Here is a 20,381-nt window from a genome sequence, read left to right as displayed (position 1 = left end):
AATATGATAGTACCCAACCTTAGACTCTCAAAGGTCTGTTCACTTCTAGAACTCAATCTCTTTGTCTGGTTACTTCTCCTTTTGTTTTGGCTGGGTTCAAGGCAGCATAAGAAAGGCAGAGTGTTGCTTTCCCACTTATTTTGTATCAACAACTGAAAGCCTTCCAGCATTTAATTATCATTGGACCAGCTGCAGTGCAGCACTTGTTTTGACTTGTTGAGCAAGTGCATTTGACTTGGAAGAAGAGTAAATTGAATGAATAACACATGTTTAGCAATGAAATTTTTAACAAAACATTGGCTCTTGAATGAAGACCAGCAATTTCATTAAAACTTCTGCTTCACTCCTTAATTTAATGTAAAGTAGCAAGAAGGTATCATGGGTAATCTCACCGTGTCCAGATCACCTGGGAGGTTGTGTGTGAGAAAGCCAAGCCCAGTTATGCCTCTTTGATGGAGGTGTTTCTTTAGGTATCTGCTTATAAAACTTGCTGGCAGGCATTGTTACGTGGTTTCTGGGAACTCTTTCCTTCTCATGGTGAATGCTGGAATCTTTTAACTGTTAACTGAGTTCTAATTCTGAAAATAATTAATGGAAAAAAAAAAGAAACTTATCCTTTTACATATTCACTTATATATTAGCATGCGTGTATAACTTTCATTATTCACCTGGGTACTGTCTATCACTTACTAAAGTGAAACATTTATTTTTAATTTACATTTATTTATAAATGTAAAACATTGCAGGTACAGTTTGATGGGATTAGAAAGTAGAAATCACATAATTTGAAAGTCCAGCTTAATATTTTAGTCTTTACACTATTTGTAGTTTCTGAAATGTGTGTTTTGTAAATTGGCAAGGATCTATGAGATCTTATTGACTACAATAACAAAATGAAGAAATGAACATTTTAATAATAGAACAGCGCTCTCAAAAGATATAATACTAAGTGCTTGATTAAAATACATTCATACAGTCTAACTTTTTCTTTTTTTATGAATTATGGGATTTTGAAATGCATTTCTTTGAGGGTTAAAGAGAAAAAAAACAATAAGTGAAATAATATTTGCTTTGAAAAAAGGAAAAAGAAAAAATGCAATTGGTTTTTGTTGGTTTGATTTTTTAATTGTGCTTTCTCTTTTCCTTCTTGCTTTATATTGCCATTGTTGAAGGTGTTTTCATTGACTTTGTTTTGATTTAAATTACTATGCAATTTATACAGTTCAGTATGTCTGTTCAATTATAGAAGGGATGTTCAAACACTAAAAATTTGGATTCAATAAGTATTTCATTTATTTAAACTGTCACTAACTGCACAGTATTTCATCAAACAATTTTCAAACTGCCTCTAATTTTGGTAAACAAAATAGGAAAATGTTGCTCATTGATGTCAGTAGCTGACCTGAAAATAAAGGATTTAGTGAAATAACTGTAAATTTACAGCAGTGTATCTAGCTTCTGTACATGACTGATCAAACTTCATTTTTTGAGTTTTGAAAATAAAGTTTCATGTGAAAGTAATTTACATTATTATTTCAAAACCACATCTGTAAATATATAATTATTTTAAATACAACCAATATAGTAATAATAAATGCAGAGAAACTCATATAAAAAGTACTGCAATAAATCAGTTTTTAAGAAACAGAACTGTTGCAATGAAAAAAAAAATTCTCCAGACTTGCCCTTTCTAATTAAGCAAAATCCCCACTGATAAAGGAAACAGCTTTGCTCCAGTTGGAAGGGGATCTGAATGTAGATTAAGTTTCTGACAATGACTTTCATGTCTAAGATAGGATATGTGTGGAATGTAATTTGGGGACTCCTGTTTTCAGCCTCTGCCTACATTTTTCATATAAAATAATTTATATTGAGAAGGGATCATTGACTCCAAGTATTAAACATTCACTGACAAGTGCACCACTTTGAGGGCTTCATTCTGCTCCCTGTACCTGTCTTCAGCCTCAGGAAGCTGGCACCCAGAGAACAACTGGCCCAGCTCTATTAAAGGCTGAGACAAAGAAGACATTAAGTGTTGCAGCCTTTTCCTCATCCTTTGTCACTGTGTTTTTCCTCACGTCCAATAGCGTGGAGATTCTCCTTAGCACTCCATTTGTTGCTGATGTATTTACAATAACCTTTTCATTGCATTTTAAGGCAGTGCCCAGATTACATTATAGTTGGGTTTTGGCCCTTCTAATTTTCTCTCTGCATAAACCCATGCATCCTTGGAGTTCTTCTGATTTCCTGCCCCTTCTTCCAAAGTGCATAAACTCCCCTTTTTCTTCTGATTTCCAGTCAAATCTCTTTGTTCAGGCAGGCTGCTCCTCTTCCCCATTGACTGTTTTTTTGGCACATGGGGACAGCCTGCTCCTGGCCTTTCACATCTCTCTCATGAAGGATGTCCATCTTTCCTGGTCTCTTTTGTCCTTCAGTCTGCCTCCAAAGGGACTCTGCCAACCAGCCTGCTAAACAGGTGAAAGTCTGCCCTCAGGAAGTCCAGAGGAGCAGTTCTACTAACCCACTACCTTACTTCTTACTTCTTGAGAATTAACAACTCCATTAAAACCCCATAATTCTGTGTTTGCTGTGCCCAAGAGGCCTCCAACTATCACATCACTCACCAGTGATTCACTAGCAGCATGTCCACCTTCCCTAGCTGAATCCCTCACCAGCTGTGGGAGGGAGTTCTCTTCCATACAATCCAGGAACCTCCTAGACTGTTTTCTCTCTGCTGTGTTGTACTTGCAGCAGACAACTGGTAAGTTTAAGTCCCCCATGAGAACAAGGGCTGGTGACTGGGAGACTTCTCCCAGCTGCTCGTAGAACATTTCATTTGCCTCTCCATCCTGCTGGATGGTCTGTAACAGACTCCTACCAGGATACCTGCCATTTGCCTTCCCTCTGATTCTTACCTATAAGCACTCAACCCAGCTGTGACCATAATTAAGTTCTAGGCAATTAAAACATTCCCTAATATAGAGGGCTGCCTCACTGCCTCTCCTTCCTTTCCTATCCCTTCTCAAGGGTTTATAGCCATCTTTAACAGCACTTCAGTTGAGCAAGCCATCAGACATGCAGTGGGGAAGTTTTGTAGTTAAAATACTCAGCTGAATGATTATGGTAATGTAAATGGTAAATGTCTAATGTCACATAGTAAAAAGAAGTCAGGTGTGGGAACAAAAACCCATTTCATTCTCATTTTGGACCTCAACCATTTCTTCTCAGGATGTCCCATTGCTGGGTTACTGGCATCCTGGCAGTTAGGACACAGTCACTGAAATCAGCTGATAAGGATTGAACTGTCCTTTGAGCAAGGACTATCCGCTGGAGCTGCAGTGGACCAAAGAGGGAATGTAAATAAACTCTTGTTCTGTTTACTGGCTGGTACAAGACAGCTGACCCTTAACAAACAGAATTGTCTCTCCACTGACCATATCAGGCAGCCATCTCTGCTGTCCAAAGCAATGCTTTAAGGACAGGTGACTGTTTTTTTCAATTTCAACGTCTAACTCAAAATAGATTCCCTGAGTTCAGATCAGGAAACTTACCATTCAAAAAACAGATAAAACTAGTAAAGCAGTAGTGCTTAGAGGAGTAGAACCATAGTCTGCTGCTTTTTTTTTTTTAATCACTACTTTGGGAAATTATTTTTCTTCATTCTTGGACTTTAAAAGTTCACCTGATTTAAAACCTTTTCTAGAAGACTGTAATCCTCATTCAAAGGCCAATGAACGGGATGAAATGGCTGCCACTTACTTCAATATTGACTAGATTGTACATATTTAGGACTTCCAGGGTGAAAAAATGAAAGGTATGCTTTCCCAGATAAAGTGATTTTCTAAAGTTGATATTCATTTTCTACAAGCCAAAAAAATTATAAAGCTTAGAAATAAAAATATATATATTTTAGAATCTATAATCTGGTCTCTCTTCAACTGAGAATGACATTCTTATGAATGTCCTTAACTTCTCTCAGAAGCACTTCATTGAAACATTTGCACCTAGCATAGCTGCCTTATTTTGGGGTTTTTTTAACCCTGTATGGTTCTCTAGAATCAGTTTTCCCCTTTCTATATACCCTACAAAACATTTGTTGCCTTTATTTATGAAAGGTGAGTCACCCTAAACAGTCTCATCTCTGATACTGGAATTTGAATGAGAGAGAGAAGAGCAAGAGTGGGATAAACAGCTATTTGATGTCTGTCTTTTCACAGTAGCACAATAGCTAATTCCTAGGGCCTCTGACCTTTCAGTGTCCTGTAACAGAGTACTTGCATTAATCTGTTGCTTATCTGTCACCTACCACATTTGATATTTCCAGTCTCTGCTTTCAATTATCAGTCATTAGAGGCAGCACTGAGTAATTTCAGAAGAAAATGCCTGGAACCTTTGACCTGTTTTGGTCAGATAACCACTAGTGTTCACTGTAGATAAACTATCATTTCATTATATTCAAGATGTAAATGAGTGTCGTTTGTAGTGTATCAGCTTACTGTAAACTTTATCACCTTGGAGTGATTAAAACTGACTGGTTTACTTAGTACTTATACAAAGAATTTAGAGTCAAACAGTGAAATTCAGTGAGATTAGTGTAAATGACCCTTTCTAGTTACACATGTCTCTAAACCCTCCATTTTGCCTTGGAACATAGATTTAATAGTTAAAAGTGACATTAATTTGATTAGTGAAGGTTCAGTGTTTGTGACGCCAGTTGGGATCCTGGGATGTTATATTGTAAAATCAGCTTATTATAACATGTCTTTCAGCATATCTTTGGTTTGTTACCCATTTGCCAAAGCAGCTTTCACTTTGCCCATGTGTCACAGCCACACACCATCTTCAGGAAAAGTGAAGCACACATCATTGTGGAGCTAATCACTAATGAAAGAGCACACCTAATAGTCCCTCATGCGCTATAACCTAAACTCATTGCTAGCAGTTTTTATATTTTTTAAGCTCAGTCAACATAATCAGATATTTATAACTGAATTGCTAAAATACTGATTACTTGTTATACATCTAAGTCAGTGCTTTCGGTGTTTTTTAGTTGTTATTTTTTCCCCCTCATAAAACAAATAGTTTTGTTAATGAAAAACAATGCATGATATTTTATTTTGGTATAAAAGAAGACCCTTTTTCCAAAATACCTTTTTTCCTGTAAATTCGACTTTTTTTCTTCTTAGAGTTGGACTTAGTGTTAATACAGTGTAAATGTTTCATCAGTTTGCCACATGGGTGGAAAATATCATTCTTTCCCATCTTACACACAGGTGTTTGTGATATTCCCCTGAGCCACAACTTGTCTGATGTAACTGTAGTGCTGCATATATTAATTTCAGGTGGTATAAAAATGCCATTTTTAAAAGTCAATGCTAAGAATCCTGACCAATGACAGCAAAGGAAGATTTTTTTTCCTTTTTTTTGTAATCAGTATTGCCCCTAATCTATTATTTTTTACTTAGAAAAATTCTATTCCTCCAATGATTAAAAAATACTGATTTTCTGTTCAACTGTTTTTTAGATGCTGTGATTTGTCCCACAGAAATGCATTTTGGCAGATGTACTGAGCAGGGCTGGAATGACATGAGAACATTCTGAAAGGACTGAATACTTGAAAATTTAACCTGTGTTTTTCAGGCTGCTAGTGTTGAAAAGCTCTTGCCTGTGAAATAAAAATATTTGAGAAATGGTGCCTCCCTGCACTTCATGCTATTTCAGCAGGACAAAGGACCTGACAGATACCCTACTGAGAATTCACAGTCTTGCCTGACAAGGCATTTATTAGATGCAGAAGGGACCAAGATTTGTGTATTATTTTCAGTAATAAAATATTCATTATCATTAAATACTATTTTACTTTTTTAACTTGTCTATCATTCTAACTATTGGTCATTATTGTAACATCACCATCACCTCTTTTTTTGCAGTCTGCTATATAATGCAAGATTTTAAGTTGTCTACATTTGCATGCAATTTTTTTTTTTTGCTTTATACATTGGCTGATATAAATTTGCAGATAGACATTCTGGGTTCACTGCAGAATGGGACCTCCTTGGACTTGGGGTGTTTTTGCAGTGTTGTTCAGTGTTTCCTACAGCCCCTCACTTCTGCAGACTGTTGCTGCTCTGAAGTCCTGGCCTGCCTGTAAATGCTGTCTTGAACCAGAGAAATTTTGAGCTTGTGTCCCTTTCAGATGACAGTGCTGCATCTTCCTTGGGTATACACGTGGAAACACAGATAAATTCTGTCTGTGTGAGTTGTAACAATTAATTTGAGGCCTGCCAGAAAGTGGCTGTCAGTATTCTTTCAGCAGTTGTGAGTGATCCTGAGAGATCCCCACTGATACTGTTAGGGGTGTTGTGGAGGCTTCTGTCCAAACTATAACATATAGGCAGACAACTACTGCTTCTAAATTGATATTACTAATTAAAAAGTACTTGGTAGAAACTACACGAAAGGAAGCTTCAAACCCAAAGAAAAATCCATCTGTCCAGTAGTAGTGGCATTTAAACCTTTTATTCAGTGTTTAATTATTCAGTATTTACTCATAGTGAGTAGTGCTTAATTACCCATGCATGCTGGTAAATACTTGTTGAGAAAATACTATCCAGGGACAGCAGAAAGGTTTGCACTGTACTAAGTCTGTGTTAAATATAGTTCTCATTTGAAGGTTATTGACATATCTGTTCCATGACAGTTTTGAAATGCTCAGTTATAACCTCAGAAACTTGGAGCAGACTCTTTGTACTAGAAAAAACCCTCCCGGCTCAGTGCTTTTGCATATGCTAATCTCTGCCAAGCTCCTCTGAAATGAAAGGCTTTACATGGGTATTTAAAAAAAAAAGCAAACAACTCCCAAACCTTAAGTCAGATCTCTGTATATATCTCATGGTTTAGAACTGGGCAGTGGAGCTGCTAAATAGACTGTATCCTGTTTCTCTTCAGTAGCAGCCCATCCATCTTCAGCTGCAGAGCAGCCAGTTTACATGCTTCTGCTGCTTTTCTGCTTTACTTTTTCTGCACAGCGTTCGATGGCAAACCCATGTAAGCTAAATATGCACTTGAGCCAAGTAAACCTCACAGTTAGCAGACAATTTTCCTTTTGTCAGCCAGGAGAAAGTTCATTTTCACTGAAGATAAAGTGTTCTTATAACCTATATATTTTATTTTTTGTGGTTCTTAAGGCAATATAGACTTGTATGTAAAAAAAAAAAGCTAATGAAAGCAAGGAGGGTTTGGATTTTTGAAAAGGTGACAGGGAAATACACTGTAAAGAGCTAGTTACATGACCACAGGTGACTTAACTAGTAACTACTGCTCTGAAAATAGTGTTAAATACTTTTTGTTCGATAGCTCCCACTTTAACTATACCCTTATGTATCAAGCCCAAAATTATTTATTTACCTTTTAGTGGATTTCTATTTTGTAAGACAACAGATGCATTATAATAATACAGATATGTAGGTTTATATATCAAATTATATAATTATATGTATATACATGCAAACGCATACACATTATGTATGTAGAAAGAATTGTTTGGGAGGCATGTATATATAAGCATGTAAGTATAAATATTGTAATAATTTACACATTATTCATACATGTAGCATTTAGTAATGCAAATGTGTGCTTTTTCAGAACAGACGTTGTTCCTCCCTCAGATCTGAGGACTAAAATGCAGCAAAAGAGCTGGGATTACAGGAGAGAGTGTTTAGGGAAGCTGAGTGCAGCCATAAATGTTTAGTTGGTTATCTAAAACCAAATCCCAACTCTGCATTTTAGACTTTGTCCACCATCAGTTAAACAAAGCACGTATGTCACCAGGCAGGTAGAACTTTCCAGAAGACAGAAATTCTGTCTTCCCACGGAGCACAGCTTATTCATAGGTCAATGATACGTTGTACTCTGTGGAAGTGGAAACCATGGATCATTTTCCTTTCCACATCCCTAAAATCTGAAGTATGAATCCCATAAGGCAATGATCAGCCAGTACTATGGCCTGTAGTTTCCGTTGTCACATCAAAACATATATTCCATTGCAAAAGCTGCTTCTAACTCAGAATCAGAACTGCAGCAGACAATGGAAATAGACCCAAACCAGTTATAAATTAAAATCATCTGGTTTGTTCCTCTTAAAATTCTGTAGAAACCTCAATTAAGCAATCATGAGGCTTGCTTTTTTATTTTAAATTGTGGCAGTGTCAGAAGCAGTGGGAGCTGCACCTGCCCACCAAGAACAGGTTTGAGGGCACTTCTCAAGCCAGAATTGTACATCCTATGCTGCTGGGGTGCCAGAACCACTTGGCCCTGACCCACTGTTCCTTCTTCTGACCACTGGAAAGATGACGTGCATGCCATTAGAGTACAACTTGTGTTAATTTATATGACTTTACTGCTTCGTAACTATACAGTTGTTGCAGTGCATTTTAGTACCACTTTTATTACATTAAACAGAAATAAGCTGCATTCCTCTCATCAGCCTGGTTATTAGAGGCAATTAGTGTTTTTCAAAGTAATCTATAGTTCTGACATTGCCATTGCTGTGCTTATAGCTACACTCAAGTCCTAAATCCTTTCACAGCTTTTAGTTTGTCCATATTTCTAGTTGCTTTACAACATGCCCCCTTTCAGCTTTTTTTGATATTCTTTCCACTCCAGCTTCTGGAATTTATATGAAAGCCACGGAGGTTTTTTTTCCTTTTGAACTGAAGATACTGGGCTGGTGGAATTTCCTTTAACTGGAAGTATGTCTGGGCTTGTGGTTTTATTATTTGCACAGTTTTATATTGTCATGTTTGTTAACCCCCAAGCAGAGGGAATGCTCCATTCATCATGGGAAATGGGCATTTGTTTCACATCTTTAATTTACATTCAATTCTTCTTCTCACAGTTGAAAGGGACAAGGACTTCTCCCACCACCGAAGGCACTACAAGGAATTCCGCTTTGACCTGACTCAGATCCCTCACGGAGAGGCAGTGACAGCCGCCGAGTTCCGGATATACAAAGATCGGAGCAACAGCCGCTTTGAGAATGAAACCATTCAGATTAGCATATATCAGATCATCAAGGAGTATCCCAACAGGTATCCCAATCCTGGCATGGACTCACCACATGTTGAATTCCATCCCCTTTACCTGTCTTAAGTAGGGACAATATTTGATCATAAGTGCACACCTGACAAGGCCTCGTTGCTACTGCTGTGCCTTGTGCAGTGTTAATTCTTAGGCAACAACAGCAAGCACCGAACAAGAATAAAACTTACCTTAAAGGTAATTTAATCCAGGGTTATGTCCAAGTTCACCAAATAATCTGCCTATGCACAGAGCAGGTGAGGGTTCATGTTCTCAACAAGCAAATGATGGAGTCCCGCGCACAGTCCAAGTGTCTGGGTTTGGGAAATGCACCATTTGCTGACACTGAGGTACTGCAAGCCAAGATTCACTTAGCTCCTTAGAGGCAGAAAGATTGTCTAACTTGGATTACTTTTGAAGAAGCATGGCTTTTTTGCTTGTGTTTGACCATTCTGCAGAAGGTAATTAAAAGATAAACTGGAAGCTTTCAAGGCCGGGCTGAATGGGGCCTTCCCTGCCCATGGCATGGAGTTGGGACTTGATCATCTTTGAGGACCCTTCCAACCCAAACCTCTCTCTGATTCTATGATTCTGTAATATCCCACAGTCCTTACTAGTGACATTCCACAGCAAAACTGCTCCTGCACCCTTTGCTTTGAGCAGGACACACGGGTGTCTGACAGGACTCTGCAATCCCAAACACAGTCCTGCTGTGCTTTCAGGCAGCGGGTGTCCAGGGCTCAGGGTTTCCAAGCTGCATACTAAGGATTGCCTGTAGTCTCAGGCATTGTTCTGTCTCTATGGCAGCATGGCTACTGAAGTGTGTGTGTTTAATTCCCTTGGAGTTTACTGAAGTTCCAGTCTTTGAGATTAAAGTTTCTTATTTGGTCTAAGGAAATGTACAGCATGGCCTATAGCAGGCTGACTTCCTATGGAGCCCCACCATCGAATCCTACCCGGCTCTTTTCTCAAGATAGAAGTAAATATTGTCCAATGGATGCCAAATCTTGGTTCATGATTTGGTGGCAGCTAGCCACTAATTCAAGTAAACTCTGAGGGCTGTTTTCACATTAGGGAATGCTCAAGTGGCAGTAAGATACAAAAGCCAGTTTCCAGAATGAGGATGGAGGTAAAACAGCATTATTGGGATGGCTTATTACACTGTAATGATTATTTGATCTGATCAAGTACTGTTCTGGCTTTCAAGGAACACGTAGCTGGTTTGTTCCACCTTTTCTTCCTTAAGGGTCCCAGGAGTTGTGGAGCTTCTTAGATGTTCTGCCTTCAGCCTCTTTGCTGAAATTTTTGACTGTGGTAGCATTTCTCCTTTATAAAACTGATCACTGGGGACCAGACTGAAATCACTGAACTTAAAGAGCTTCTGTAAAGGTACAGCCAATCAGCTGCATTCTGCATTTTGGGCTATTTACGACATAATGCCTTGGGTTTTTATTATGTGTTGTAGGCTATATTTTAAATAGAAATACTTTTTAAAATTCAGCCAAAATTTGCAGCTGTTTTTCATTTTAAGTGTGATTGCACAGAATAAAGGAGAATTTTAAAATTAAAAATGTCACAAAATATGATGGGAAGTTTGAATGAATGACATGAGCTAATGGGGGAACCCTGATCCCAGAGCTCCTGCTGCCTTCTCAGGGGTCAGGTTTTTACCCTGTATCTGTATCAATTGTGGAAGAAGTTGTTATTTTCCCTGAATTTTTTTCCCCGAATTTTTTTCCCCGAGTTTTACAGACTGAATTTCTGTAGTAACATGCTGTTGTTACCTGGGCTAAATTACTAGTATTGATCCAGACACATTTTCTCCATTCTTCTGTGTGCTCTCAAGAATCAGTTCTGGTTTTCTCTAAGTAATGCCAACTCATTTTTGTTTCATTTGCTGAGGTAATGAGTAAGAGCAATCTGTCTCTTTAAAGTTTATTACCTTAGCCAGATCGCCGTACTTGCAGGGAGACAGACAAGTAATTGATATGCCAATATCAAAGACACTTTAGTTTGAGTTTTTGCTGCAGTACAAAGTAATAAAGTCACATTGGGGAAAAATTTGTCCCTCATAGGCATTTCTGGACTGGACCATTAGTAGTGCCTTATTCTGATTTAGCATGGGAAACATTGTAATTTTGAGAACATTTAGTATCAGTCCAGGATTTGGAATGGAAAGACTCTATATGAGAAAGCAATTATGTATTCTAGGAGGAGAAAAGACAAGTGTGGAATTATATCACTGTGGTATTGTAGTATTTTATATTCCAAACACTTTTACAGTTTTCTATTAAATCTACTGAGTGATGCAAAAGTATTTCTAAATAAAAATCTCAAAGACTATTACAGTCGGAACTTTTCAGGTTTAAAATTCTGATAAAACTGCTTATTAGAGAAAAAAACTTGGCATTTAAGACTCCAGAGAGTACTATTTATGAGCTTGTGGTACGTTGTTAATTTGTTCAGTGCTAGCATAGCAGATCAGGCTCTTTTGAGTTGTAAGATTTTCTTCATGTTAACTCCAGAGGGGGAATGTAGGTTTTCTCCTTGTGTGGTCATTAGCACAGTTCTACTAGAATGGAAATGATAAGAGCCCAGCACAAAGATTATCCTTTAACAGAAGAAAAAAAAAGGCAACTTGAAAAAAAAGCCCTTTCAATTCCCTTTTTTATTTTAAATTATCTTCCTTTATAATTTCTGAGCTCTTGAACCTGATTTTGCAGATATATCTCACATAAAAGTAAACATATGCTTGTCATAGTTCACTTGGTCTTATTTTCTTCATTATTTAGCAATCACAGTTTCAAAAGGTGCACTCGATGCTTTTTTAGTATCAGACATTCTAGGTGCATTTACTGTGTTTAGATAAGACAGGAACTTTCTAAGGTGTCATTGTGATTAAGCATGTAAGAATACAGTGACAAGACACTAGCAATTTTAAATCCACTTTTTCACACAAAGCCTGTTCTGGCTGGTTGTCTTTCCTCTTTAAGTGTGAATTCATTTTGTCTGTAGGCAACAGTACAATTCCCAGATCTATGTGAGCCAACTCTGCCTTTAGCTGGCTTGTACAGTAAAAAATAAGAATGAAATATTTTTTCTTATATCTTACTGTTTTGACTACTGTTTATGGCATAAAAAATAGGTTTCTATAACTATAGATTTAGGTTTAAAAGGTTAAATGGTGAAAACAGTTTTTAATAATGCATGCTGCTTTGTAGAAGCGTGTAAAATGAAACTGATGAGAGTTAAATATCTTGGGTTTAGTCTGGTCATTGTAGTAAATTATTTGTAATATAGATGATGATCTGGAACCAATTGTGTCACAAGATATGTGGAAACAGAACAAGTAAATGACCCATGCTAAAAATTTAGTAACACAATTATACTAACTCCCCCGAGCAGCCCTTCTGAATTACTGGAAGATTTCATGGGAACAAATTTGAAAATATACCAGGGAACTGAGGGTTAAAATGTAATAATTATATTATTGAATAGATATGTAATTTCTGCTTTGATATAGAGACTTATTTTCTAAACATCTGCAGTAATAGGAAACGGTCTGAACTGCTATCTATTAATGTTTTGTCATAGGATACAGCTGCCGTCATATGTTATTAACAACAGATCTTTTTAGCAATGCTATACCTCTGAGTTTTAGTTGAAATTGGGAAGTGATTTTGACATTTTTTGTCTTTTATGCTGAAAAGTTTATAAAAGTGAATCTTCCTGACGCATTCTAATGTTGAGAGATGAATTTTTTATACACGGCCTCAATTATGTTTTTCATGTAGTTGTATCAGGAAGTTGTATTTTTCAGATTTTCCAGAGCTATCATTTTTACATGCTGCAACTCATTTCAGAAAAGCCTCTTAGGGGAAATACCTGCATTATACTTACCAACTACCTGTCATCTACAGCACATGCTGTACTATGTCATAATGAGGATATGTCAAAGGATTATTAATTTGGGCTCCAAGAAGTTATTGTCAGCAAGAAAATTAGGGGCAAAGCTAATAATATTTGAATGCCTTAAGTCTCTATTTTCTTTAACTTAGGGATGCAGACTTGTTCCTGTTAGACACAAGAAAGGCTCAAGCTTCAGATGTGGGCTGGTTTGTCTTCGACATCACTGTGACCAGCAATCACTGGGTGATTAATCCACAGAACAACCTGGGCTTGCAACTCTGCGCTGAAACTGGGGACGGTAAGATCCAAACTACAGATCCCAATGCCTTGTGTGCTCTTGTCAAACCTTGCTAGGACCTTTTTCTGGATGGGTGTTTTTTAACTTGACTGGGTGACAATTCACTGAGAGTTTGTAAGCAAATAACACTAATCTTATCCTGCTGTTGATGTGGCCTGCAAATTTTCTATTATTTTCAATTCCTTAGAACATTACAGTTATAAAACTAACTGAATCAAGTGAAATTGGGTTCAGGATAAGAGCTCCTACATACAAAATTAAGATGCATTTTAATGTTCTACTACTGATGATTACATTCAGGAAAGTCAGACAGATTTGCAGAACTTCTTCTTGGGCTGAAGCATAGAAAACGTTATAAAATAAACCTCAGAGCCATTCAAAAGATATAGCATCTGTTGATACTGATGTTGAAGCAAGTTTAACAATAGGGTAATGCGGGAACTGGTTTTCTTTAATTTGAAAAAAAAAAAAGATTTTTTTAAACCTTGAAATGGGTTAAAAATTTGAAATCTTGAAAATTTTAGTTAGCTGTAAATTAGAAAAAACCACTATCAAAACTGAAGTTTTGAGCTGTGGGGGTTTTAGTACAAATTTACTGGGCTACTGCATTATTCAGAGTTATGCTCTTCATTAAATTTGAAAATGCATCTCAGTGCAAAACAATATTTTTAGAAGAAATGTTCTTTATTTAGACTTCTTTAGAAACTAATAAAAAGAGACTTATATACTGTTTTTTCTGTGATGGTTCACTTAATCCATACCACTTTACAAGCAAACTCAGATTTAACTCTTTTTGTCAAAAAGCTTTTTATGTCAGAGGTCAAGGGATCTATGATGCCAGTTAATCTAAACCTTAGCTGACATAATGTTAATGAGTAGCAGAAGAAACCCTGGTGTAAGGATTAATATTTTTTTTCTTCTTTGTTCTGGCTACATTTTCTCATTGGTTTTGATCTAAATTCTCCCTCAGGCTCAGCTGGGCTGTGAACAAAGCGTCTTATACTTTTTCAGCAAGTGCCCTGGCTGCTGGAGAGTTATGCAAAAACTGTCCTTTAGGCACGATGCTTAAGAAGAGAGATGGCAGGCTTGCACCGAAGCTCACGGCCATTCCATCTGGTGTTACCTTATGGTCAGAGTACAGCCAGTGGACAAGGGGGGCACCAGTGCAGAGCAGACCACATTGCTGCCTTCACCCAACCTCCAAAGGCACCACTCCTGAGCCTGGGCTGCATGGGGAGTAGATCTCTTAGGCAGCCTGGTTTAGTGAGCCATTTTAAAGCTCTTACAATTCTGGGGAGGTGACACCTCCGTCAGGAATCCAAATTAGGTGGACTGGCTTCTGGCCAGCTTTCCTGCTCCAGAATAAACTCCATCCTTGATTTTTTTTTTTTCCAGGAGATTTGAACACAGAAATTGTTGAAAATTAAATATCCATGAAAGGCATTCATTAAGAAACCCTGCAACCAGCAATTTGTTGGTTCTAGCCTCAAAATTACATCCGTTTGGTAAACTACAGGAAAGTTTGTATGGGTAAAAGGAAACCTTTAGGTTAATACACTGAAGAAATTGTAAAAGAATAGCTCATGTAAATATTTCCCCTGTCCTACTCCCAAGATCGGAAAGGTGATAGATAATTTTCTATTTTAAATTCCAAAGCCACAAACAGCTTTACCTTTTGCACCTTACTTATTTGACTTATGAAGGAATTTGCCTTTTCCCTCACTTTCTATTCCCTTTTCCCCTTTATTTGTACAAGGAGTCCACTTCTAGGGACTAAAGTTTTCAAAACTATAGGATAGACCTACGCTACACTGCTTCAGCTTAGCACAAGCAAAATCATCCTTTCATGCTCTTACAATTTTGCTCTTAAGGCTTTGATTATTTTTATTGGGTTGCTGTTACTTCTGGAAGCTATTAGAAACACCAGCAGTTGAATGACACGTTTGTGTACAGATGGAACATGAATTTTTATACGACTCAGTGTGTAGCGGACTCAGTTCGTAACCCAGAGAACCCCACCCACCTTTCCTCCAACGAGTTCTCTGAGAGAGCTCAGGGACTGGCTCAAAACAGCTGAAAAACCTTCCCTTGGCTTGAGTGAACTTCAGGCCATGCAGGTCTGAAACACATTTCTTCATGCCTTCAGCTGTCAGCTGAGTTTACAGGAGGCATAGTACTTCTGTCCCCATAACTGGAGAGATATTTATGATAAAACCTGATCCATTAACCTTTCTATTGCAACAGATCATTAAACTAAATGGGATTCTGGTAAGTAAGAGGATCCCTGATTGAGTTATTCTGATGCTACACTGGGGTCCTGGATAATCTGTAAGTACATACTAATTTTTAGATTTATTCATACAGCCAATATGGGGAACCAATGGTTGATGAGACTCCAGGGTGCTATTATATTGTTATCACTACCATTTAAAGTAATCTTTCTACCATCATCTATCAGAGACATTTTTTGGCAATTACTTGTGTATATTTCTTTGCATCCCTGAAGACGGTGCACAAATAATAATAATAATGTCTACATAAGGAATAAAAATAAGTTTGTAACTAATACAACAGTGTGAAAAGAAAATCTTTGGAAAAATGTCTGGTTGTTGTAATTCATGTTTTCCCCCTTTGAAAATCTTGAAAAAAGTACAAAAAGCCACATGACACTGGAATGTGTTTTATTTTTTCTTTAGGATAGTATTCGGTATCATACATCTCATTTTAGCATGAAATGTAGACTTTTTCTCTTAATGGGAGATTTTATTTTGAACAGTAAGAATAAAGGTTTGCATGACACATATGGAAGCTGTCAACATATAATGCACTCTTTCCCTGGGGCTGTGGCAAATTAAGGATCAGGTTTTTTTTATTCTCTTTTTTAACGTATCCTCAACATTCTGCAGCATCCCTTTTTGGCTGATTCCCTACTTTTGACACCAAAAGTCTCTGTCGTGATTCAAATGAGAGGTGATCTTTTTCACGCTGATGGATGCGTGGGTGTTGGATGAATTGCAGCATAAAATCAATACAGATGCACAAATAATTTCAAAAGCTCCATGCAACCTCTTCCTGTATATATGTCACGTCTCCTAAGACTTAAAACTTGTTCTACTGGATCAGCACCTTTGTATTAACATTTAGCATTTTTATAAGTGGATGTTAGCAGTGATCTGAACATCACTATTGCTGAAGTAGTATAAACAGCTACAAGAGCAAGCCTTTTTCTATTTATGTCATTGCTGAGGAGAACCTAGGGTTGTTTACAGAGTATGGGAGAGGGAGATAATGTGCAATGTGATTGGTGGTGATCCACAGAATAAAATGGATTCCAAATACACAACATCCTGAGTAGCCCCACAGTCATATAGTTCTGTGCCTTTTATTAGATTACTGCAGCTCTCACTTATTTTTTATCTACCAGCACACCAGAAGGGAATAAACTGGTGTCTACTTAGAAAAAACAAAGATTAGGATTTCTGTTACCACATAGTCCAATAGAAGGTTTCTTTGGGCTTTCTTGCTTTTTGAGGTGGGCAGGCAGCAGGAACCCTCAGCTCCCTGACTCTGACTCTTCAAGTATTTTCAAGTATTTTTTTTCCCCAGAGCAAAAGCAAACTTGAAAAAAATAGGTTACTCAATCCAAGTGAAGGCTGTGGAAGGCTGATTCCCTCTTCAGCATGAATTTGGGTATGCTCTGATGTGTGTCCCCTGGAAGAGGGTTTGGTTCTTAACCCCACATGCTGCATGAAGGACTGGTGAAGTTCTTCTCCATACATGTTGGGGAAGAAACTAAAAACCATAGTCTCTCTTTTTTTACCCTCCCTTCCTTCTAGCCTATATCTTCCAATGTCCCTTTCTTCAACTAAGCCTTCAGAAAGGCAGCTTTCAGTGTGGCATGGAGTGGCTGGTTTGCTTGCAAGCAATGACAACCTGTGGCAGCACTCTGGCCTCTTCATGTACTTGGCTGTATATTTGATGTTGTTTTGGCCTCACCATTACCACACTAAATGTCATGAATTTATCCCACAGCTGCCCCTAGACCACCTGGGCCATGGTAGCTATCAAGTACTCTGGAGGATGCTGCTGGGTTGTTACCTTTAAATCTCTTGATGGATCTGGTATTTACAAGGCAAAGTATGAGGAGCAATGTCTCCTCCATTACTGTCCTTATAGTGGGGGAACTTAGGAAATATGTATTTATATTGATATATATATATATCTGGGCTTTGGCAGGCAATAGCCCTGACTAAATTCTGGGCCATCTGGAAGCCATATAGCCATGTTAGCACAGCACTGAACCCAAGCTAATACATCCTGCCCCTCAGCAGGTTTTATTAGCTTGGGCTCAAGCATTGCCTAAGTACAGCTACATTCATTTCTGGTTCAGAGCTGACTTTGGCCAAAATTATACTAGTTTTAAATTAAACGTGCTCGGCAATACTTTGGCGTGAAACAAGCTGGAGGGATGAGTCTCAGTCTCCAAAACAGGGTGATCCCATGACAGCTGTCCCCATGAGAAAGGTCCCAGTGCTGCAGTGCTGCCTTGAGGTTCTGCTGACTGTGGTGGAGCTGGCAGAGGATGTAAATGCACCAGGAGCACACTCCCGCCCTGAGCAGAGCGGATGATCCAGTTCCAGCAGTCTTTAATTTGCTCAGATAGGTGGAACCACAGTTTCCAGCTGGGTACAAACACTCCACAAGGGCCAAGGAGGGGCGTGAAATGGGCTCCCACCCTTTCTCCTTCCACCACTGGTGCACACTGGCCCTGGCTGTACAGCTGTGCAAATCACCCCACACCCTGCTCCCCAGACAGCTGAAGGATACAGCTGCTTCTCAACACCATTAGTTTAGAGATAATGGCATTTGTGTTCCATTCCATTCAGAAGGCTTTTATCCATTTTATTCTTTGGTGGATGACCAATTAATCTAATCTCTCCTTGTTTTATTGTCTTCCTGAACACATTTTTTAATGGTGCAGAAAAGCCCCAGGACTCCCACAAGCCACTCACAGTTTAAGTGCATTAACTTGGAAGGATAAATCAAGTACTTACAGAGCATTTTTGTGTATAATTACAACTGATTTTTTTGTGTAAGCATATATGGTACTGCCACATTATACAGCATATCAGAGTTCCTTATGTGTTCCCAAGTGCTTTCTTCAAGAGCTTTATGAATACCAAAATTAACACAAAAAAGATACCCGAAATTCCTTTAAATGAACTGAGTAAAAACAACTAAATGTAAGATTTGACAAACAAAAGATGAATCTAGTCTTGACTAAAGCTGTGAAAACTTGGAAAGTCAGAGCAGAGCATCCAAGACCCCCCATTAAAGCCTCCAGGGAGAAGAAGAGTTAATAAAACACATAAAGCATGCGTCAAAAGCATATTTTATGTTGTTATAGATAAATGTGTCCACCAAAGGAAAAGTTTGAGCAACAGTTTATGTAGATAATACAATAGAGATAGTAAAAAAATACTTTAGAGTTGGAGTGTTGAGGATGTGTTATATATAGACCATCACAATGGTGTTATTAGCTTTTTTCTTGTATTTTTTTAAAATAAGCTTAGGTAGTCAAGCTCCAGCTCAATTCTTTTTTGTTTCAAGTCCCACTGCTCTCAAGAGTGCTGTTCGGGCATGAAAAACCATGGAAGTTTCTCTCTAATTCTGAAAACTACTGTGTCAGCTTTCATAGTCAGAGCCTATGGGCAGTTTTGTTGCTCAAATATAAAATGTTATTGGACCTTGGATGCTCAGGATTTTTCTTCAAAAGGCCTTTCCTCATTTCAGATGTCACTGTCCAAAAGAAGGAAATCCTGGGTGTGGCATTGGAACTTTAATTTTTTTTCAGCAAACTGCATTGAAATGAATTCTCAGAATTGCTAATTTTTTCATTTCTAAGTACAAATATGTAAAATTATTACCAAAATAACTATTGTGACCTAGCAGTATTGGTTAATCTATAAAATGTGTTTTGTGACTTCTTGAACGCTTTTGAAAGTAAATAAGTTCTTGTTTTTTATAACAAAATGAGTGGTTTGGTGCAGGCTGATGACTCAGGACAAAATAATGGATTTTGGAATTACTCATTGTGCTGTGTTGCCAGTGTAAATCTGGCTAGGATGCATAATGACTGAAAGCTCTTGCAAAATAAGTGTCTGATCAATATTTTACTTAAAATATATACTGTCTGAGGAGATAAAGCCAAGGCACAGATCTTACTGTCATGAGCATCCACACTGGCAGTCTCAGAAAAAGTCAGCTTTCTGAATGTTATGAAAAACAAGGATATGTCTCCAGGTCAAGACTGCAAGACAGATTATTATTGAAAGTTTGAAGGCCTCTTGCATTTCCATTTGGAGCAGCTGGAGGGGAAATGAACTTTTAAGATGGAACTTGATCAGTTCATGCAAAGGATTGTATGATATGACTGCATGTGACAGAACTGAAGCAGACAGAGTGACACAGCAAATAGCTCTGCTGTTATCAACCCGAGTGCAATTCCTATTTTGTGGGTGAAAAAAAAAAAACCACAAAATTGTCAGGATTGTTGAGATAGGACCTTTTTGTAAGCTGAACTTTATAGTTATTTTTGCAGCAGTGATTCCTTTATTATTAGGGGAGAGAATGTGAAAAGGCAAATAATATTCATTCAGTTCAGTCAGTCAACCCCAAACTTCCATGCAAGCTTTCATGCAAACTGCTAAGGGCACTTTACTATCAAATAGTATAAAAGCCAAAAAGAAGTTTAAATGCCAAGTCAAACAAATACATCTTGCCAAAGACTCAGAATCCTATGAATAAGGACTAAGGAGTTCAGCAAATTTGAAACATAATGCTTTAAATAAATTTTAGTCTCCAAATATACCTGCCAGTGCGTAGAGGAGATAATTAATTGTCAGAGCAGTATTGAGGACTGCATGCCAGAATGTGAAGAATACAAGGGCTCTGGACTATCACTGCACAGAGTAAATCCATCTATTGTGTTTTTGGGGTTTCTCCTAGATGCAGGGGCAATTGCAATGGCTACGTTCAGAGGAGCAGGCACTAGCAGACTGCTGGTTACTTGCACTTCTTTTCTTCTGAAATCTGA

The 20,381-nt window shown here is 37.9% G+C and overlaps 1 protein-coding gene across 2 annotated transcripts in view; it reads left to right on the top strand.

Annotated features, from left to right (window-relative positions):
• BMP5 (bone morphogenetic protein 5) overlaps positions 1-20,381 on the top strand; it is a 56,767-nt gene that overhangs the window by 15,895 nt on the left and 20,491 nt on the right. For both annotated transcript variants that reach the window (XM_030945218.1, XM_030945219.1), the window contains 2 exons: positions 8,897-9,089; positions 13,137-13,285. In XM_030945218.1, the coding sequence (XP_030801078.1) occupies positions 8,897-9,089; positions 13,137-13,285 (342 nt within the window). The remainder of the gene's footprint in view (positions 1-8,896; positions 9,090-13,136; positions 13,286-20,381) is intronic.

The sequence above is a fragment of the Camarhynchus parvulus genome, chromosome 3, assembly GCF_901933205.1.
Source record: "Camarhynchus parvulus chromosome 3, STF_HiC, whole genome shotgun sequence".
NCBI classification, from domain to species: Eukaryota; Metazoa; Chordata; class Aves; order Passeriformes; family Thraupidae; genus Camarhynchus; species Camarhynchus parvulus.
This window is presented reverse-complemented; position numbering and strand designations above follow the sequence as displayed.